Genomic DNA, 23766 nt, shown 5'->3' with positions numbered 1-23766 from the left:
AGCGGTAAAATTCCTACACGGTTCTTCGCTCTCATGCAACTCGTGCTATGTGATGCTACAATACGCAATATTGACTGACGTAACTTTACCAATCTCAAATATACTGCTTCTTAATGGTCACTGCATTGTATGATTTATCGCACGAACAGCGATGTGCATTATAAACTAAAAGATCAACACAGTTTTTGTGAAGTAAGTTGGTGAAGTCCTCGTGGTAGAAATTCAGCGTGTTGCTGCTCTACCACTTAACCCGCAAAACTATTAATTTTTTTTATTGTATTTTTCGTTATTATCTAACTGCTTAATGTTGTGTTAATGGAAATGTTTAGCATTCATTTGAAAACTCTTAACATCGAATGGTCTCTGGACAAAATTATTTTAAAATGTTTATCAGCATTCTCAAGATGTAATAAACAGTGGTCTGAATTACTAATCGGCACTGTTACGTCAGTAGAGTGTACGATATTTGGATCATCCACTCTGCTTTGCACAGTGCGCCAAGACGACAGAGGTCCCTGGTTCAAATCCCAGCGTGAGCACGGGTGTTCTTTGTCAGTGTCCCTTCATCAATATCATCACTCATATTCATATTCGCGATTAACCAAAAGTGGTAGAAAAGCGAAGTAAAATAAACCAAATCAATGAGTAGTTGGATCAACCACAACAATGACGTCTGCTGTTGTTCAAAGGCGCTTGTGATTCAGGTAGGTTTTCTAATGACTTGCGTCATGCAGAAAGGTATAAAACACCAGAGTTCAAAACATTTGTGGCATAGTGAGGCATCTAATTGTCTAGCTAAAACATGCATGGATGATGTTTTATTGAAAACCCAGCTGACTTCAGGCAAATAAACAATACCTGTGGCGACTAATACCATAAGTAAGTTATTAAGCAAGAAAGGGCCGACCCTTCCTTCGGACTTGGCGTTCCCACCCGAAATGTCCATGCTACGCCACTGATGACAACATCATAATTATAGGGGAAAATGGCCTAAGGCAACATTTATTTATACTGACGGCTCCAAGCGGCGACCAGGATATATCTTATACACTCATTCTCACAGACAGCGTCCTACAGACATTGGCTCGAACTGGGGCTGCGGCTTTTCGCATGAATGTTTTCATCTTCTTAATTCTTCAGATCATTTATAAGCTACGTCAACAGGGCCAACTCGTGACTTTTACATACATCAAAGTCCACAGCGACCTCAATGTATATCAAGATCTTGTTGACGCATTCGCTAAACGAGCCAGAATGGGGGTACGTGTTCTCCCACTGCGCTTGCTATACACGGACCTTCTATTGCGAGTACGGAAAAAAATTCAAACAAGTTGGGACGAATGGTGCATTCAACTTTTGTCCCATACCACAACATATAAATGGGTTGCACAGGTCGGCAACCACCAGCCGTGGTTCCGTTCTCTACAACTGCCTCATGCAGTGTTTAAACTCACAACAAGACTTCGCACAGGTCACGTGCGAAACAACCAACACCTTGCTCGACTTCACTTATCTTCTACCCCTTCCTGCAGTTGCGGTGAGGCCATACAAACGATTAATCATATATTCTTTCAATATCCGTTAAGCGGAAGACACAGAACTACCCTTTATCAGTGTCTTGTACGAGCAGGAACAACATTTCCTATTTCCATTGTAAACAAAACCCTGTTGATCAACAAAGGGCCTGTTCCGAAAGTCGCACGAGTTTAACGCGTTATGGTAACTGGATGTCCCATAAGTGCTTCCGTGCGTTTCGTGAGTTTCATTATGCTGTCCCAAAAGTCGCATTCCGTGCGTTTCGTGCAAGAACGAGGTTCACCAAACGGCAAACGCAAGGGCCAGGAGGCTGGTTTGTTCCGTGAGAATCGTCTGCTCCTTGCAGACAAAGCGCATGCTGATGGATTCAAACTGCACTAGTTCGGAAAATGTGTTATAATTTTAACAGAGACCGATATGAAGCAACATGCACAAGATGAGTATGCCTTGACCGTTCTTAGAATGTGATTAAAATGAGTAACAGTGTCCACAGTAGAGTTTATTTTTGCCATAAGGACATTCCTTCCGCGGAAACTTCCTCTAAACAAAACGCTGCGCCTGCGCTTTCGCCTAGAGTGTCCCATAAGTCTGTAAAATAACTGGTGACACCAGATTCACGAGCCCAGTTATTTTCGTTCGTTTCGTTTCGTTAAGACTTTCGGAACGCACCCAGTGAGACCACAACAAGGAAGTGTGATATAAAGTGCTAGTGCCGAAGACAAGTGACAAGTGCGAAACAGGCGAGAATGAAAACGTGTCTTATGGCCTTCCCAAGTGTTAGTGACTTTGGTAATTTCAAATGCTTCGAATACTTTGTTTTTTACAGAGGAGGAATAATATCAACACTAATAGCAACTTTGGCCGGAGACTGCAAAGGAGGTGTGGGCCAGAAAAAGGAAGAAGAAGAAGAAGTCTGTGCTTAGCATGTGTGCGCGCAAACTGCTTGATGTTCAATGTTTTGAAAGAAGTCTCTATCAATATTGATAAAATTTTGGCATCAATGGAATCAGATTACAGAGAAATGGCGTGCCAACAAACTAAATCTACACCCCCACTTCCTATAGAGGTAAGCTTAAGTGAAATCTTTGTGAACAAATTGGGGTTAGATTGTCATATATTTCGGATACAATGTTTGTTTTCAACAAGCTATTTCGTTTCTGTAAATGACGCATTTGACACATTGTAACTAATTGAAGGACTAAAGGCAAACTCAGTTTGAATGGAAAATATATTACGCAGTTACGCGTTTTAAGGTGAATTAATAATGAACGTACATATTACGTCCATTATGTACAAGTTTCCTAGATTACTTTACGTAATACATTACTGTAACCCAAATATCAGTTCCTCGAAATAGTTGCATGAAGTTAAACTTGTTACCTGTTCCCAGTCAGTCGAATATAGAGGTCCAGTTGCATAGCGTTATTCAACGTCACTACGCCCGGCGTTCCCTGATTAAAAATTAGTAAAAAAATGCGTGAATGATGTAAATAAGAAGTAACATATTATGTGTGTTTGAGCTGATAATGATATTTTATTGGGTACTAGTTTACTATCCTTCGGACACATTTATTTATTTGTACAGAAGAGACTACTTACCGTAATAAGTTCCTGTAGCATTTTCGAACATCGGGAAGGTGTTTTGTGTGATGTTGCAATGTTTCATAGCTGAAATTCATGTTGTTCGTTGAAAATTAATTCTCCGACGGAGATAGCGTTTGGCGCGTACATCTGCGTATACCATGAAGTTCGTACACCTTCACCTTCATACACCGTCGTGACTATCATGACGTGTCGTGATTGTGTTTTGTTGGTATCCAGTGTTTCGAACTCCCTGCGTTTGCGACGAGAGTTAGAACTGTGGATCGAGGGTTTGAAGAATGACGTGTGGTGGGTGTGTTGTAAAGTTTGTGCCGGGTGTGGACAAACCATTAGCGCTAGCCCCACGAACCATTGGCGCGTGGATAGGTTAGTAGGGCCACGCAAAGGTTTCAATAGTTAAAAAGATAGCCCCACGAACCATTGGCGCGTGGATAGGTTAGTAGGCCACGCAAAGGTTTCAATAGTGAAAAAGATAGCCCCACGAACCATTGGCGCTAGCCCCACAAACCATTGGCGCGTGGATAGGTTAGTAGGCCACGCAAAGGTTTCAATAGTGAAAAAGATAGCCCCAAGAACCATTGGCGCTAGCCCCACAAACCATTGGCGCGTGGATAGGTTAGTAGGCCACGCAAAGGTTTCAATAGTGAAAAAGATAGCCCCACGAACCATTGGCGCTAGCCCCACAAACCATTGGCACGTGGATAGGTTAGTAGGCCACGCAAAGGTTTCAATAGTTAAAAAGATAGCCCCACGAACCATTGGCGCTAGCCCCACGAACCATTGGCGCTAGCCCCACAAACCATTGGCGCGTGGATAGGTTAGTAGGCCACGCAAAGGTTTCAATAGTGAAAAAGATAGCCCCACAAACCATTGGCACTAGCCCCACGAACCATTGGTGCGTGGATAGGTTAGTAGGCCACGCAAAGGTTTCAATAGTGAAAAAGATAGCCCCACAAACCATTGGCGCTAGCCCCACGAACCATTGGTGCGTGGATAGGTTAGTTGATTAGGTTGGGATACATAGTTAAAATTTGGTGTCAGAACGCGAAAAATAAAGTTAAAAAGAAATAGATTTGATTTAGTTTGTCGACGGGCTTTTCTTGGGTTCCGAAGGTTGAAACACTGCATAGCAATTGAAAATCGAGAAAAAACAAGGCCGATGCGTCATTCCTACGCGTTATTATTTACGAAGGTGTGCGCGCCATGTTGTGTGTGAGGCAAACGGAAAGGTAGGAGGAAGAAGTAGTCGTAAGGTGAAAAATTGCTCTTACTTTCATCAAACCAACGTCAATACACGTTCAGGAATGTTCCGCGAAGCAGATACGTAAGTTTGAATGTCAAAAATTTGGCAAAAGAGAAGCCGGACGCGCAATTATGTAGGAAGGTGTACTCGCGATATTGTGTCTCAGGCAAGGGAAAACGAGACGTTCTGGTAATGTGAAAAATTGCAATTAATTTCATCAAAACAACGTTAATACACCTTCAGGAATGTTCCGCGAAGCAGATACGTAAGTATCAATGTCAAAAATTGACGAAACCAAAAAAATAGAGGTGTCCGAAGGATAGTAAATTTTTACCACTCGTTTATTTCCGAATTATTTACATTAGTACTTACAGGGGATGGACAAAAATATGGAAACACCTGCAGAAATGCACATTACCTTTATTAATATCGAGTAGGACCAACTTTGGCACGCAGAAGGGCCTGCAGTCGACATGGAATGGACAAATATAGGTTGCCGAAGGGATGTTGTACCATTCTTCCTCCAAAGCAGCTGCAAGTTGTCGTAGAGACGATTGTGGTGGGTAGCGGGCTCGCACCTTGGTCTCCAAAACCGACCACAGGGGCTCAATAATATTGAGGTCTGGCGATTGTGAAGGCCATGGCAGATGTGACACTTCATCTTCGTGCTCATCAAACCAGTCCTGGACGATGTGAGCTGTATGAACAGGGGCTCTGTCATCTTGCAACACAGCATCACCATCTGGGAACAAAGTTTGCACCATGTGATGCAGCTGGTCACTCAGAATGGTTACGTAATCCCTGGCAGTGACATGTCCATGCAGGGTGATGATGGGTCTGGCAGAATACCAGGAGATGGCTGCCCAAATCATCACTGAACCACCGCCATGCTTCACTCTCGGTAACTGACAGTCTGTATCGTACGCTTGTGCTGGCGTTCTCCACACGTACACTCGGCCAGCAGTTGGAAACAATGTAAAGGATGACTCATCTGACCAAATTACAGTCTTCCACTGCTCCATTGTCCAGTTTTTATGGGCGTTGCACCACTGTCTCCATCTAGCAGCATGGTCAACAGTCACGAGTGGTTTGGGAATTGCAGATCTGCCATGAATACCCCGTTGACGCTAACAGGGTTTGTAAGCACTGTCTTCAGCTCAGCAGTGACTTTTGGAGCCGTGGTTATCTTCCGCTTGGTCACAATCCTACCCAATGTGCGTCTGTCTCTGTCATGCAACACACACTTGCGTCCATGGTGGTGTTTCGCTTTTGCGGTTTTTCCGGAAGTCTCTTAGACAGTCATGATCTTCGAGACTGTGCCTCTTGATACACCAAACATTTCCGCTACTTTCATCAGGGAAGCTCCCACCATACGCGCACCCACAATTTGCCCTCTTTGAAACTCTTTCAGCTCAGATATGATTCACGATAACCTGCATGGACCGGTCGCTGAACTGCTACCTGTTTTATACCAGGTGTTTCCATATTTTTGTCCATCCCCTGTACCTTATATGCATAGTGGAACATTTTTCAACGTGGGATTATGTTTTTTCCACTGAAAAAAGCATACTTTTTCACATTACAAATGCCGCACACACTATTCACAAAAGGTTTTTAAGCGAAAATTGATCCACAAACCATTCACGGAAGGTTAGGTTAGGCAAACAAAAAAAGAAACAAAAAAACTCACCAGCTCTCTTGGAAACACTGTTTATATCTAGCTACGAATTTCATATTGTAAATTGTATTTATTAAAATTTCGGTAACCACCAAACGTCTCTAATTCTCTTATTTTCGTATTTTTCACATTGATGCTTACATATTCTGCATTCGTAAGGATTCTTCTATTTCGCGTTTCGTTTTTTGCACGCAAATAATCTCAATTTTCGAAATATCGAGTATTTTTATTTTGTTCGCTTTCGCTTGCGTTACACGCGATATGGCGGAGAAATCTTGACTAGCGTAGTCCATGATCAGTGGTTATGCAGTGTTGCAACCTTCTTCATAGAAAAATACCTACTTTCGTGTTACTGATTTTGTATTTTATTCCAGGTTCGAAAACTCCACGAACCATGCACGGATAGACCCACGAACCATTCATAAATATTAGCCCCACAAACCATGCACGGCAAGGTTAGGTTAGGTTCTGTTAGGTTAGGAAACATAGTTAAATTTGTTTTTCAAAATTAATTTTTTTTTCGGGTTCGAAAACCCTACTAACCATTCATAAATATCCTCACAAACCATTCACGGATAGCCCCACGAACCATTGACGGATAGCCCCACAAACCATTCACGGATAGCTCCACGAACCATTCATAAATAGCCCCACGAACCATGCACGGCAAGGTTAGGTTAGGTTCTGTTAGGTTAGGAAACAGTTAAATTTGTTTTTGAATTTTTTTTTTTTTCAGGTTCGAAAACCCCACAAACCATTCACGGGTAGCCCCACGAACCATTCACGGATAGCCCCACAAACCATTCATAAATAGCCCCACGAACCATTCACGGATAGCCCCACGAACCATTGACGGAGAGCCCCACGAACCATTCATAAATATCCCCACAAACCATTCATAAATAGCCCCATGAACCATTCATAAATAGCCTTAGAGATACCGGGCAAAAGTGGGGGGGGGGGTTATAACCCCATCAACCTCACATTGAGAACGCCACTGATCCTGTGCACGTCATGTTGTCGCAAGTTCGTAATCAGAAATGATGAACAGTAACTCACGTTTATTTACGTTCTAGAACTGTTACACAGTTACAAAACCGCGCATTTGGAAACACTGGCCGGTTGTTACGTCATGAAACGCTCGCAAATATTTGGTTCACGTAGTAGACTGACATCAAGGGAACAGCTTTCGTGCATCGGAGTGACATTAATGTCGAAAATTACATGATTTATCGGCAAAAAAAATTCAACGAGGTGAAAACAAACTTCCAAGACCTTCCTAAAGTATAAATAAACCCATTTCGGTAAGTACTTTCTCCTGTAAAATTGAAGAAATACGTTTTGGGGATACAAAAATTTTACCTTGTATTTTATATTTAGAAATGAGGGTAACAGTTTCGTATGGGCACAACGAATTTCTTAATATTTACAGAAGAAACTACTTATGGAAATGAGTTTCTGTAGCATGTTGACAGTTCGTGGAGGTGTTTTCTTTCGTCGTGGAATCTATGTGACTGGGAATTCATGTGTTTTTGAAGGAAAATATCTCTCCGACGCACAATAGATGTTGCTTATATTTGCTTCCTCTACGTGTACTGGATGTTGCGTACGTTTGATGACTTAACTCCCTGTCAGTATTTCCAACCACGCTGTTGTTTTCGTTGTTTTGGAACAAAATTTTTAACTATGTTCACCTTAACTATGCTTGCCTAACCTAATTCAACCTAACCTTACTGGAAATGGTTCGTGGGGCTATTCGTCAATGGTTTTTGGGGCTAGCCACTCAATGATAGCCCCAAAAACCATTTCCGGTAAGGTAGGTTAGGCAAGCATAGTTAAATTTTTTTAAAAAAATCCGTGCATAGTGTACAATTTGCACACGTGATGAACACGAAAGTAGGTATTTTTCGGTGAATAAAGGTTGGAAACACTGCATACCCACTGATGATTACAATGCAACTCAAGTGGAGCCCGCCATATTGTGTGTTACGCAAGCGAAAAAAGGAAGAACAATAATTACTCTTAATGTGAAAAATTGAAATTATTTTCATGAAAAGAGAATAATGCAAATACGTAAGTACGAATGTTAAAAATGGCGAAATAAACGAGTGAGATGTGTTGTGCCCATATGAAACTGTTACCGAAATGATGTCTATTTTACAGTAGGGAGATAAACGAAAACCATGGAAGAGGAAAAATTATGCCAACTCCTGTATTTTCATTGATTTGAGACACTTTAATGGAAAGAGCCGAAAAAAGCCGTGGAAATAAACTGGAGATTTTTTCCAAAAAAGTCAGTTTATCCGACCACTTCCAACTCTAATTATGAGATACCCCTTACTCCTGAGGTGCTTGCCACTAGTGTTTATTCATATGTAATTATCTGCTTTTGAGTAAAGAAATTCATAAGTGATGACCCTTTTATAGAAACTTTGCTGCAATAATTTACTCTCAAGGGCCCTAAATACGTAGTGTTTGCTACCCTGGTAGGGTTTTAAGTAGTCCATTTAGAATCTAAGTACTCTTCTTAGAGAGTTCCATTGGTTATATTGCACATCGCGCTATGACGCCAAGGATCCCAGATTAGAATCCTGGCCTGCATGGGTGTTTGTGAGTGTCGATTCATCACTCATCCCCATCTTCGCAAATTAGCCAAAAGTGGCACAAAAAGTGAAATAAAATAAACTAAATCAATCAATCAACAATTGGTCATATTGTAGTGATAAATAGTCGTTTGAGAACCAGAGAAACGTAACTCCAAAAATGCAGTTTTCGTTTTTTTTATGTATCTACCCACTTTAAGGGGAGATCGGCATATCTCAATCTCTTGTCAATGGTGGTAAAGTGGAGTCAAGTGTCACCAATTTACTGATTTTTTTTATTTGGGGTGGGGGGAGATACATCTATCTGACTCCAGTTCGAAGTAGAGCTCTTCAAAGTGAGTAGATACGTTAAAAAACTGAACACCTCATTCTTGGAGTTACGTTCCTCTGGGGTTGTATGCTGCGAAATACTAACATGAGTGTTACAAAGTAGAATTTGCTGAGTTGAGACTTAGTTGCATGAACTCTTTTTCTTTCAGATTGTCAACTACATCATGAAGTTTCTCCCACTCACCGATAGAATTGCTGCCAGTCAGGTGTGCAGGCTATGGTACCTGGCATCTCAGGATCAGAAGCTGCATGAAAATGAAGTGATTGTTCTCTGCGACGAACTTGTACGCCCAATGAAGGCATTTGAAAACAGTTCGAGAGTGTTCATCAATTTTGTTTTTAAGGAAGTGGAGCTGACTGCAGGTGGAAGGATGGTGAATTTTTGGCAGAAATTTGGTCCAAGCATACGAACTCTGTCCATTCACAGCTGTGATGTTTCTGAAAAGAATTTTGTCGAGATTCTGTTCCAGTGCCCAAACTTAGAAGTGCTGAACTTAAATGGATGCAGAGAGTTGTTGATGTCGGGAAAGGTGCTAGAGAATGAGGCTCAGGTTATATACTTGAGCAAGATGCTTTGTAATTTAAGGGAGTTGAGCTTGGCTTGCAATAGATATTTGTCCGATATGCTTTTTAATAGATTTGTGACTATTGCTCCTAACCTTGAGACCCTATCTTTGACTGGCTGTCAGATATCGTACCATTCAGGGATATATAGGAAATTCTACCCCAGTCATTTGAAGTCTGTACCTTCCGAAAGTGTGCTTACCTTCCATAATATCTTACAGTATCTTCAAACAAATGCATATAGAATTAGGAGCTTGAGTTTTGGTCATACGCTATTGGACAACTTAACGTTAACCAAACTTGCTCAGGTGCCCCAACTTCGTTTGGCATCTCTTAATCTTCAGTCGTGTGATCAGCTTACAAAAACAGGCATAGTCACCCTTGTCGAGCATCAGAAGTACCTGACGGAACTCGACCTCAGCCTTTGTTCGAGAATGACTGACCACAGCTTGCTAGCTATTTGTCAGTATTTAGAAAGTCTGGTTACACTTAAAATGCGCCGTTGTCGTGGAATCAGTGACATAGGGGTTAGCGAATTGCATAGGTTAAAGAAACTGCGTTGCCTTGATCTGTCGCAGTGCGAAGGAGTGACAAGTGAAGGTATCGAGAAAGGTCTGTGCACGTGCGTATTGCCTCAGTTCAGAAGATTAAACGTGAGTTCACTCTTGTTGGATGAACAGGTTGTTTTGAAACTTGCGCGATGCCTTCCTGAGTTGACTCATTTTGACCTTGGTTCGTGCATTAATGCTGTCACGGACGAGAGTCTGCAAGCTATATGCAAGCATCAAGTTAAGCTCAGGTCCTTGAAATTTATGATGTGTGATAAGATTACAGATTCTGGTCTTACTGGAAAAGGGATGGCAAAATCTCAGGTTTCAGAAAGCAATGCTTCACAGCATGAGTTCAAGTCCAAAGATGATTTAGATGAGAAGAACAGTATAGATATTATTATGAGGGAGCGTCTAGCACCTGGTATAGATGTGATTAATCTGGAGGAAGTATGCAGCAGGGCAGATAACAGCCTTCATAAAATCTCACTGAGAACAAGAGCCGAGCAGGAGATAGTCAAGGATGCTAAAAGAAAGAAGGTTGTTCTCCAGTTGTGTGAAGATCAGTTGGGAAGAGGCACGGGGATATCGCTAGTTCGACTGAAAGGTAAGTTTTATTTAAGTGTCTGCAATGTGACTGAAAAGTCATTATCATTGAAGGGGCCTCCCCTATGGCGCAGTGGTAGTGTCGTCTCCTTGTAATCAAGGGGCCCCGGTGGAGGCACATTGTGGTTCAGATTCCACGTTAAACTGTAGGTCCAGTCCCCGATTAGCCTTACTGTGCATAAAGTGGACTTCAAACACCAAATCAACCAACCAACCATTATCATTGAAGAACTGACATTACTTTCCTTCTCTATATTGCGCTGTAGTATTTGAAAGGAAAACATGGATGTAATTTTTTATGTAAGAAACCATGTGAACCAAGAAACCAAAGTAAAACAAAAGGTTGTTTATACCATGTGTTGTCAACATATTAAACATGAGACAAAATCACGGCACATACCTCGTTTCACCTTCCAAATGTTTGGACCATCCTCAATGCCTTCTCAGGGATGGGAGAAAAGAATGTGTTGTGGAAGGTTAGTTAAAACATGGGTAAAAAAGTGAGAGCATTTAAAGTATGAAAATGTGTTGTTCTGTTTGTGATGCTAGAGTAAGTGGCATGAATGGGGCAAAGTGACCTCATATATTTAATCTTTTGTAAAACTCTCTTTCCATCCAGAAACTACTTAATGAATAACTATTTCAAATTAATGTGCTTGTCTATGCATCTGAGTGGCTTTTCCATTACATATCTTGCCCAAGCAATAGATTTTTCTTGAAAGTTTGTATTTCAAAGAAACCATGAAAAGTAAAACATTTGTGTGTAGCATGTGCTCACAAGAGCTTCAAGCACCCATGTTCAAATCTTGTTTCTATGGTTTTCGACAGGATACTGGCTGAGTTCTTTACTTTTTTATATTATAGGTTGGATAGAGTCCAGGAAATTCTTCAAACTATTTTCTTCCCTAGCTTAACCACCAATAATTGCAAACTTCTTTCATGTACTACAAAAAGTCTTCACTAGAACTCACTCATCACCCTATCATATTTAATATTAGTCATATTTGATACTCGCTGATTACCCATCGTTGCCCGGGTATTTATATATCCCAATCTTCTATTAGATGGGAAAATTAATGAATTCTAACTATAGTATAAAATGTAACTATTTATTTACAGGTATTGAAAAGTATAAGTACAGTATACAAATTATAAAGTAATCAAACGTCGTGAACGCCTGGAGCAATTTTAACCAAACTTGGTACACACATGAAAATTGCAATTGTGAATGTCACCAATTAGTAGGGGCAGGCATATTTTGTTTTTGACGAAAAAATGAAATGTCAAAAAACACATTGTAGTGTTAATTTTTCATGTTTTTGAAAGGTTAGAGAGATGCATTTTGCTACCATGTTTTGTCACGAAATAATGCAAAATGAACTACAAATGCGAAATAGACTCTTAAACATGAAATTTATGGTTTATTTACCGATACGACACCTTCTGAGGTCTGAATTATCCTGCGAGTATCCAATTCACGGAAAATTGATTAATTCTATTGTTAATAAAAGCAAAAATGGACTCCTTTACAAAGAAATAAACTTAATATTCTGATAACTACATAAATGTGCTATTAGAAGTGAAATGTTAATTTTGTGTAATAATTGTAGTTTTTAAATCAAATTTATGATTATATTCACAATTTAAAAACAAAAATGTCTTATATACCACTTTTCATCCGATTTTTCACTGCTATAACACCGAAATTTTATTTTATTTACCACTTTTGAACCCGAGATTGACTCCGTTTATATACCGAAATTTTGCTTTTTATTTACCAAAATTATGTGCATCTACCAATTAGCTTAGCGACTCCGAAAACTATGGATTCGACACTAATGTAGGTCATTTTTGACATTTTATTTTCCCCCCTCTCACCCCCCATGCTGATAGGTGATGAACTTGGAGTGGAACGGCATTGGGAGTGTCACTATTCATCTTAGTGACCCCGAAAACTATGGATTCCACACTAATATCGGTCATTTTCCATTATTTTTACATGTCACCCCCTTCCCACCCTCACCCCTAAGGGTGTGAGGGATGTCTTGCTCCCACAGTATGTCATATGTGTACCAAGTTTGGTTGAAATTGCTCCAGGTGTTTTGAGTTATGCCGGAACAAACATACATACATATATACACACACATATCCATTTTTATATATATACAATTAGCTAAATTTTGCATGAAACCTTTACAACACTAGTTACAGCAGCAGTTTATTTTTGTGTGTATGAATTTTGTAATTGTATTTTTGTGTGTATCAATATGTTAAGTTTATTTTGAAGATTGCATGCACCATCTTGTTTTGTTAGTGTTTATTTAATTAGTCTTCAGGGGTTGTGATTTTACAATGAGAGCCAACAAGGAATTCCCAGCATTATCTTGACTTACAATAACACTTCCAGAGAAAAGAAATCAACCAATGTTTGCTTTTTTGTGTTCGATTAAAATAACTTGGTTGAACATCTTTATACGAATTGAGAACAAGCAAAAAAAGGCAGTTAACACAAAGTAACCTAAACTAAAATGCTACTGAAGCGATCTGGTTCTGAGGACACTGTAGTTCCAGATTACATGGATTAGATATTTCAGTTTCCAGCGGAACACTACCAACTTGTACGGAGTTCACCAATGCATTGTAAGGAATTAAATGGGAGTCTTTAAGAATATAGCAGCTCTATGTAGCTGAATTTCGAAAATACAAAATTTTAACAGGATCCTGTGATTCCAGTTAAGGGTTAAATTTTTTATAACTTCTGAGAAGGTATGTGATAATTATGGCTAGGGATAGGATTTTTATGACTTAGCATATTTTTTTTTGGTAAGGGTGATGTGTTCCCTAAATATATTGAACTTCATATTGTGAAGAAACTAATTGAATTAAGCTGCTTTTTTAAGGTCATATTTTGGCATATTTGCCCATTTCTACATGTTAAATCATATTTTGATGGATTTTCGGTCATATTCAGCATATTTTCGCTTTTTCAAGAAATATAGTCATTTTCCAAGTGGATTCGTTATTTACTCCCATGTTCGTTTTGGGGGGGGGTACTGTACCAAAATATCTTTAATTTTTAATGGAAATTTACAGAAAGTATTCATTGTGCATTTCAACTCATCAGGGCCCATAAAGTGAACTAAAAATAGTATGTATATGGAAATATTTCAGCATAAGTTAGATATTGATGTTTGAAACAGTCTAGTTATAGGGGCATATTTTTCAAATTATAGTGCATATTTTGTAAAATTTTAGGTCATAAGAGCATATTTTATTTTTGCATATTTTGGTGATTTTTAGAATGCCATCTTCGTGTAATTGAAGGAACTAATTCAACTGAACCAACTAAATTAATTTGCATTGGCACAGAATGACAAAGACCCAGGTTCTATCCCTAAATGAAGTCAAATTTTTCACATAACTTTTCCGTAAGCTATAAATATACTCCATGTCATAAGCTGTATCATATTCTATATTTTCTTTCCATTACAATTATCTTGTCAGTGTATTTTGTAATTGCGTTGCATTTCAATGCATTTTGTGTTTTTCAGGTCTTCGAGAATTGGATTTGCATGGCTGTAATAGAATTACTGATGTGAGCATCAAGCATGCCTTTAGGTTTCTTGAGTTGCAACATTTGAATCTTAGTCACTGCCAGCAGGTCAGTAAAAAACTACAGTTTATTAATTTTCTAGATAAACAAACTCGTGGCCTTTCTTTATTGCAATGTGTTAGCAATTCAGGTAATATCTATATATTACAGAAAATTAAAATTGTATAACCACATGATCCAGCAGTAAGAAATTGATATTATGTCACACTAGATACAGGACAATAATAAGTAGAATGTTGACATAATACACCAACTTCTTATCTGATTTTTGCAATTGTAATTTAAGGTCAACAATTAAGACTTTTATTGTACTGAACTGGGTTCAGAACTATAAAAATGTTTTTACTAAGGGTGAGCTGATATTGTTTTGAACCAATAGCAATATTCTTACTGATTCCACATACTTTCAAAAAGTATGAGAAAACTGAATGTACAGATATCTTCCTCTGACATATTACAAAGGATGCTGACTGCATTGTCATTGTTTTAAAATGTAAGTGAAGGTAATTTTTACATTTGCCATAACACATGGTTTAAGTTTGGTTTTAACTCCACTTTATACACAGAAGGGCTAATGAGGACTGGACTTATAGTTTAAAGTGGGATCCAAACCACTATCTGCCTCCACTGAGCATCGAACCCAGGATCCTGTGATTACAAGGTGACAGCATTACAACTACACCATTGGGAAGGCTGCAATGATATGTTGTGATACCTAGAAAATGAATTGATGAAGCATTTGTTGTTACTGTTTAGCTGTGATTGGAAGTCATATTTATTATTATAATGACATACTTACATTAATGCAAATACAATAGTTCTTAAAGTTGCTTTGTTTGTAAGAAATGTATTAATCCCTAAACTATGGCTTGCTTCATAATGTAACCACAGGTACTTCCGTTAACTACGGCTTGTTCCGTAATGGACAAGGAGCTTTTGCTTGTAGTATGTGACTTTTAGGACATACTATGACTTGGATAATGGTCAAAGATGCATGTTTTGAGTTCTGCACGAGTCTTGAGTTATGTAACTAGCAATTAGTAAAGTTTAATTTCATTCTTGCTATAATTGGTGGCAGGGGAAAGGAAAGGGGGGAGGTGGTGCCCTAAAAATTGTGTGCAATTTTTTTATTTATTTTTTACACACATCCATTTTAACAACAACTCTCTTTTCTCAATGCTGGTATTTGGAAACACACTTTTAACAAGGGAAAGCGACAAGTGCACAATGTCATTATAATCACACGATGATTCAATAATATCTAGATAAAACCGTTCCATTTCTTCGCTACACATAGAACGAATACCAACCCTGCAGGCCTGCATTGAGAAGCCGAAGCGATCTCCCTCTTGCATCAGTTCAGCAGTGGCAGACAGTTGCACATGCACCTCAAGGTCACGAGCAGTGTGCGTGAATTCTGTTACAAACGAAGCTAGCATCGGACGGGGAGACTCTATGCAGAGACAGAGAGAGTATCGGCGTGTTTCAATTCGTATTGTTTTCGGTTTTCCTCATTTTACGGGTTTGGTATGCCAAATGTATATGAAAGTGTGTGAAGGTATACCAGGTAGTATCTAGTAATATAGAACAATATGTACTATAAGAGAGCATTTGTCCAAGCCGTTTTCTGCCTGTTCTTTGTCAGAAAAGAATGAGATAATTAAAAATGGACAGCCAACACCAGAACTACCGAACTTGGTTCAAAACACCAGTAAATTCACTAGACATTTTCAGTGTAATATGTGTACCAAATGTGACTGGTTAGTCGGTAGCGCTGAGCTAAATGCGCTGTTTTGCGAAGATGGGGATGAGTGATGATATGATGAAATTGATGAATGGACACTCGCAAACATCCATGCCTAGATCAGGATAATAACCCGGGACCCCTGGCATCGTAGCACGATGTACTAACCACTCCGCCACGGGGGTCGGCTATTAAATTACATGTTATGTCATCACAAAATAGTTTTTTTCACACCAGAACTAGTACAAAATATCGAGAAATTTTGAATTTTGCATAACTGCCAGGATAATTAGATTCTCCGAAAGAGTCGAGAGGCATTTTTGCGGAGCCCGTGAAAGACTAAAATGCCGCAAAGCAGTGGCATGCGGTGATTTTTATCAAGGCAAGCCTGCCCCTTGATTTACTATTGTTTATTTAAAAATTATATATTCAGTGCTTCAGCTATCTTGGTCACCGCACGCCACTCATTAGGCACCTTTACCTGTTGCCTGCATGGGAGTTTATTTTACTGCAGGCTTATAGCCTAATATGTACTGAACAAATCGAGATACAATTTGTAACTCTAGCATTCTCAGTTCCCAATACATAAACTTTTATTTAAAAGCTTGTGGAAGTTTGAATTTCCTGCTGAAAACACATTCATAGTTCATGGGTTCACCGGCAAACATGCTCTGTTGTGAAGGCTTAATATTCATGTAATCTGCAAAGTTCTTTCAAAACTTGAAAGTGGCCTGGCAAAGGGTCCATTTTTGAGATCATTGACACACATGAAAAAGCAAATATTTTCTAGTTAAAAATACTGTCCTTCATGCTTCAATGCACACAAGAAAGAAAAAACCTTGGGAAAGAGAAGTTTGGGAACTTACCTTATTACCACAAAATTTAGCGTTAACTGAATTTGGATTTTACTGAACAGTGTATTTTATGAATGCTAGAAGGTGAAGAAAATAAAGCAATATATATGAAATTCATTTTCAGACATTTATATTTGTATTATGTCCATAAATGTTAATGTTTTAGGCATGAAAATTCTTTCAATTTATATAACCTTGATTATCTTAATAGAAATTGTACATTTCACAAGTAAATATAAAAGTAAATGTCATGCTGTAGCACATGTATTTATTCTTAATTACCATTTCAGGTAACTGATCTCGGGTTGGCTTACCTGGGAATAAACAATCCAAGTCTGGAAACCTTGATATTGTCTCATTGTTACAACATTACTGATACTGGAATTGCAAGTTTAGTGAAGTGCCTTTCGAGATTGAGATACTTTGATGTACAGGTGAGTAAATGTTAATGCTTTCATTGTTTGTACTGTCAATAACTAAATAAGTAAGATGAATATATGAGATGTATCCATCTTGAAAATTGGGAGTGAGTGCCATATGACATCATTCAGAATAACACTTCTCTCATGCACAAGTGTTGTAATCACCTCTTTCAAATTTCAACCACTAGATATCACGCTTTCTTAGTTTTTTTCGCTGAAATTTGCTTGCACTCGTGTCAGATTAAGTTGCGCTTTTCTTTATTTTCTTGAAAATAGCATGTAATAATTTATATCTACATTGTGGTAAATTCTTGCAATGATTCCACTTCAGATTTTGCAGAAGTGATGATTTCAGTCCTAATAGAAAGGAGGTTCATTATTTTCATGAATTAATTTAATGTTACATATTCAAAATATAGGGCCTCCCCCATGGCGCAGTGGTAGCGTCATTACCTTGTAATCGAGGGGTCCCGGGTTCGATACCCGGTGGAGGCACAAGTGGTTCGGATCCCACTTTAAACTGTAGGTCCAGTCCTGATTAGCCTTACTGTGCATAAAGTGGACTTAAAACACCAACTCAAACCAACTCAAAATATGTTTTCAGTAACTTTTATGCAATGTCCCTGCACTGAGAATAAAACCCAAGGCTGATTGAATTAGCTACTAATCTATTGGGGAAGAAATCTGCCTTGAACAAATGAACAGCTTCACAGTTCGTGCTATAAGAATGCAGGAAAACTAGAAATTGAACCCAAATGAAACTTGCACTGTAGACTTCTTCCTTGTCTCGCACACGAAATTTTTTTGTCATTCCATTCAACATTTTCAGGTGAGGGCAAGTAAAAATGGAAGTTGTCCTCATTTGTTTTTAGATCTGTCAATCCTCCTAAACCAATCATACTTGCTTTGTTACTTTGATGATAGAGTAGGGACCTGGAACAATTGCTCATAAAAACATGAAATTTTGCACGTAAACTCACAAAATTCATGAATAAAAATGGAGGACAAAAAGTTGTGACAGTGTTATGCATTCATTTGTTTGTATCCATGATAAATACAAATAATGTGTTGCAGCCGAATGAGAGCAGGGGGCGGGGGGGATATTCTTGCCTCCTTTCTGTTTTCACTCAATTTTCGCTAGTGACGTTACTATGCATATTTTGTTCTGATATCTCAGTGTTGCGAAAGTAAGGATAAATACAAATATACAAATATTAGCTTTTGGTTATTTAATAGGAGTAACTTTGAACAAGAGAACAAATATTAGCAGCAGACTACAATTACAAGATTGAAAGTTTTAGTTAACAAATTCGTATGTAACAAATTCGTATGTATATCGTTCATTTTCTGAAACATCAAAATTTTGTGTTGATCTGCAAATCTCTTATTTGCACATTCTCTGCAGAAGGAAGAAAAAATTCAGTGTAGGATGAGAAAATATGAAATTGGTAAAAATTGTTAGGTTTTGTACTATTTTTATGAATTTGCTTTCAATTTGTGAAGTTTGGGTGAGGTTTCTGTTGTACTCAATGCAAAAAAACATCAGGATCATTTTTTTTTGTTGCAGTTTCTTTGTTTCTTGATTTTCTTCACTTCCAAGGATTTTCTGGGGGGTAAAAGCCACCAGGGGCATGGTACTGATTACATCACCCCCACTTTCAGCTGTGATCAAGGAAGTCTGGGGCCCTAATTCCACACCCCCTATACGTCTTCATGGTGTGGTGCAAAGCACAGGGGAGTACTTTACCTTTTTTACTGTGTTATCAGCTGAACATGTCAAACTATCTTCTGTGATTGATCCCCTCTTGCCATAATATTATTTTCTCATTCATCCTTGTCACATCTGATTTTAAGGGGGCTCCTGCGTAATCAACTTGTTATAGCTTTCGCCTTTGGTGTTAGTGGTCCTGGGTTCGATTCCCAGTGGAACCCAAACAAAAATTGTGTTAATCCACCATCATTAGGACAGTTGGGGAGCTGCTTGAAATGAAGTAGCAGGCTCCAGTCTCGAAAGCCACTGATCGCTCATCATCCAACGAAAAGTCAGTTTTCAGGCCTTGGCTCTCAATGGACTGTTTCATTTTTTACATATTTTATGACAAAATTTTCAAAAATTCACACAAATCTTTAAATAAAAAAAATATTGTATGTTTAAACACGTAAAAGCCAAATAAACTATATTAAAGAAGTATAATTTTAACTTCAGTGAAATTTGAATATGCAAATTTTTCAGGAGGAATCTTTTTACCTTGTGATTTGGCCTGGCAGGAAAAACAGGAGGTTTTGGTTTTACATTGCATTGAATATTATACTTTAAACCATATTTATCTCAGATCAGCTGAGAGGGGAAAGAAAATTCAAATGTGATGAAGGGTCATTTATAACTATGTGAAAAGCAACAAACTGGCAGTGCCATACCCACGTTTGGATCCTTCCTTACAGTGCTACTTGTAGTTAGTGCGCTACTTGTTTGAGTTTATGCGTCTATGCGCGAATATGCTAATCGGGACTGGACCTACAGTTTAAAGTCGAATCCAAACCACTATGTGGTGTGATCTAGTATTAACAAACTGTAAAGCAACAGAAAACGATGAAAGAATGACAGTAATCTAATGTTTAAAGATGATAGCAAATGTAGAAATTAGATCAAAACTTTTATAATACTATCATTTTTCTTGCATATTAACAATGTTGTTCCGATCATTGGGTTCTCTTTAACAGCTTACCAGATAAATCTAAAAACCCTTTTCAAAATATACATATTATTAAAGTAGTGTAGTAGGCTTCATATTTTGCGTGGAAGTGTAGCATATATTGTTTCGAAACATAAGGAACTGTAATCAAGCTATTTTTTTTTGTCATGTTCGGCTTTCTAATTCTACTTGAATGCAAGCAGTGAAATATCTGCCTTGAAAACAAATTACAATTTATAATTATGGGTTAAACTGCCCTTCTAGCATCAAAATTCCATAATTGTGAACTGTTTTTTTCTATATATAATTTGTAATTATTTGATGTTACAATATTTGACTTGTCAAGATTATGTGTCCAAGATTGTCAGAATTAAGTATTATTTAAAAGCTGACTCAATGTGTTCATATTAATTATTATTAGCCATTAGTGATAATTTTTTATCAGTTTAAATTACAACTAGTTTAACTGAACCAGTATTAACTTGCTTCTGGAATTTTATTTTATTTTTCTCCCCAGTTGTGAATATAAAAGCAAAATTGAAGCAACGTCTTATTTTAAAATATTTTGTAAAAATCATTTCATGTAAGGGAGATTTCAGACCAAAGCAACAAGTGACACATAACACATGTTGGTTGAGAATGAATCAATCAACAGCAACATTTCACACAGTAGAAGCATGACTGGCTGCACAAGCCTGCGTTCGATTGGTGAAATCCTCAAGCAACATGTGTCACTGGTCGCTTTGGTATGAAATCTCCCTAACAGGAGAGAAATGTAGCTAGGTGTATGCACATCTGTCCTCCGTAACCGTGCAGTCTAAGGTACTGTGCTTTGGACTCCGACTGCGGGACGGCATGGGTTCAAGCCACCTGGGTTTTCGGCCTGTGTATAGGACTGGTGGCAACCCACCATCGATGGGGAAATTGGGCGAGCTACGAGTGAGTAGCATAACCCGGTGTGGGAAATCTATAATGGATGACGGTTCGACATTCTGACCCTACATAACCCCATTACCGGTTGAAGATCTCCACAACTCTAGGTAGCATTGTGGGAGGGAGACTGGCAGTCGGGAGATAGGCCAAGGCTCTTCGAGGGCTGTTGCACCATGGGTTATTATTTATTATATACACATCTGATAGCAGATTGTGATTTATCATAGTAATTCTCAAGCATGTTGTAAATAGTAATGTCCTTTAAAGTAAATGTAACTAGACACCTTTAATGTAAGAATGATAATGTGTTCATTTGGTAGCTCCTGTTTGATACCTAAGCTGTTATTTTTCCTCTTCCTATGTAACTATACAAAGCTTTGTGCATTCGAGATGTAAATAGGCAATTAGTCTATGGTGAGAGCTGAATTTCATCAGTATTTTTACCTTTTTTCAGCAATAATGTAGTATTTAGTAGTAATTATGCTTGTCATTGTGTTATTAAGGAAAGTAAGTTGCATCTTAACAAGTATTAGAATTTTTAAAAGCTTTAGTCTTTATTAGTATTTGCCTAGCTAATATATTGATGCAGCATTAATGATATTATTGATCTTGCTAACAATACTTATGTTGCTTTCTTTTAGCACTTGCGTTGTTGTTCTTTGTATAGTTAATGTTAATCAGTTGCTATTGAATCTGTTATTTGAAATTTTCCATTTTATTTATTTATTCTTCCTAGCCAAAGAATAAAAATTGGATGTTCAGAGCTATTACTTTTCTCTTACATATCAACATTACAGATATTTCTTGACATTGTGTCAATTTCTCTTGTTATATCAAAATTAAACAATTTAATACACAATTTGAAGCACTTATATTTTGTAATGTCTGTTAAAAATTTTCCTTTGTTATATCTTTAGCTCATACCTTGTGGCAAAGCCTTATAATACCCATATTGTACTATTAGTATGATAGACAAGTGAGGAAAATGTAGATAGAATTTGGAATTTGTTTTTTAATTCTCTCTCCTTGTGAAAACACTCCTCTTCAATTTTGCAATGTGCAACAAGCTGCTGTTAAAGTAGATATTTTTTAAAAATATATCATAAAAAATCAACCATTTTGAAAATATGTTTGCTAGTAATAAAAGTAAATTTCTACCATTCAAGTGCCGATGTAGGTTATAAGTTAAACAAATTTTTTTGCATGTTACCATTTTATGCCAATTTTTTTTTTTTTTTAAAAAATACACATTGGTGTTACTGCTGTTGTTCTTATTGTCGTTATGATTATCCATAGAATTGCAAGCAGTTAAGTGACTTAAGTTTGGAAGCCATCGGCGATAATTGCTGTGATTTGAAATATTTGGATATTAGTGAGTGCCACCGGATGACAGTTGAGAGTTCAGAGCAAGTGGAGAAAAACCTTCCCTGGCTCAACACACTTCATCGAAGAGGCCTAAGCAAGAAAAATAATAATGTTCAGAGATGTGGGCCTGCACCACCTCCCATACCACCAGTATTGACATTCTCTTTATCACGATAACTTTGAACACATTGTATGTGTAATTATTGTATACATACATGTTGAGTACATTGCCTATATTAATGTAATTAATTAATTTTTATAGTTTATGAATTAGTGTGTTGAAAGTGATTCAATCAGGTACTTGTTTACTAGTGGAAAGTTTAGTTGCATTCTATGAACTTTTGTTAGGTATTTTTCCAATATCATGTATTTTGTTAATGTTAAATGTCAGTATAGAATCTTTTCTCTGAAGTTTTTTTTTTTTTTTTTAGTGAAGATTACCTGTAATGGGTGTGAACTGTGATAGTTTTCCTACTCTTGTTGTTTTACAATAATTCATGTACAGTTAGTTGTCCAGATATTAAGTTTGTTGTTAATGTTGCATGTGGTATGCAGTTGGTCACATGTGATAATTTTGTAGTGACGTTTTGCAATTTTGCTATTGTGAAACTTACTAATAATTTGTAATTTTTTGGTGATTATTTAGTCAATTTTTAAAAACTTAAACATTAAAAAAATCTTTGAGAGTAGTATATACCCGTGTTTAGTTGAATTAAAAGTATCGATGTTATGGTTAATGTTATATTTTTCTAGTCCTTAGAAAGAGATGTATGCACTATGTTCAGTTTCAATATTTGTTTTTCTGTTTTGTGTAGACCTGTAAATATTTCCCACTACTTCCAAGTTGTATGGTTGTGACTGAATTTACACTTCAGTATTACTTTTCAAGTCCAGTATTTCATTTTTTCTTTTGACATATTAAATGCTTTTTATTTTACTTTTTTGTGTACTAAAAATAGTTACAGCATTTATAGCAGTTTATAATGTTCAGATATTTCATGGATTTCAATTAATAAATTTTCTTCTCCAGTATGTACCTAGAAAGTAATATAGAAAACTATTTCCGTAATTTTAGTCATCCATTTTTGAAGTTCACATCAAGTTTGTGATTTTTGTTTTATGCAATTATTATTATTGATTGTGGGCAGTTTTTCATATAATATATTGTAACATTTTAATGCTTTCATTGTTTGTTGCTATTATTTTTAGTTTGTGATTCTACATTTGGAATTGAATAACTTTATAATTTATATTCAAATGTAAAGTGCATAATAAACATATTTTAACTGAAAAATTGGAATATCAGTAATTTAAATGCATACAGATTGTTTGTGTAGTTGTATTCATAATAGCATTAATTGAAAATTATACTTGCATATAAAATGGTGACGAAACATTGAGCAATGAAATGAATCGGTCGCTAAAGGAGAAA

General features: G+C 37.4%; 1 protein-coding gene across 1 annotated transcript; it reads left to right on the top strand.

Annotated features, from left to right (window-relative positions):
* The first annotated feature begins 2476 nt into the window (after positions 1-2476).
* On the top strand, positions 2477-23581 carry LOC146001497 (uncharacterized). The gene is made up of 5 exons (XM_083138880.1): positions 2477-2602; positions 9142-10711; positions 14262-14371; positions 17212-17355; positions 22266-23581. Exons 1-5 carry the CDS (start codon positions 2483-2485, stop codon positions 22509-22511), a joined length of 2190 nt encoding a protein of 729 aa, XP_082995006.1. The 5' UTR covers positions 2477-2482; the 3' UTR covers positions 22512-23581.
* The last annotated feature ends 185 nt before the right edge of the window (positions 23582-23766 follow it).

Source organism: Lepisma saccharinum, chromosome 17, assembly GCF_977018435.1.
Source record: "Lepisma saccharinum chromosome 17, izLepSacc3.1, whole genome shotgun sequence".
Taxonomy (NCBI): Eukaryota; Metazoa; Arthropoda; class Insecta; order Zygentoma; family Lepismatidae; genus Lepisma; species Lepisma saccharinum.
This window is presented reverse-complemented; position numbering and strand designations above follow the sequence as displayed.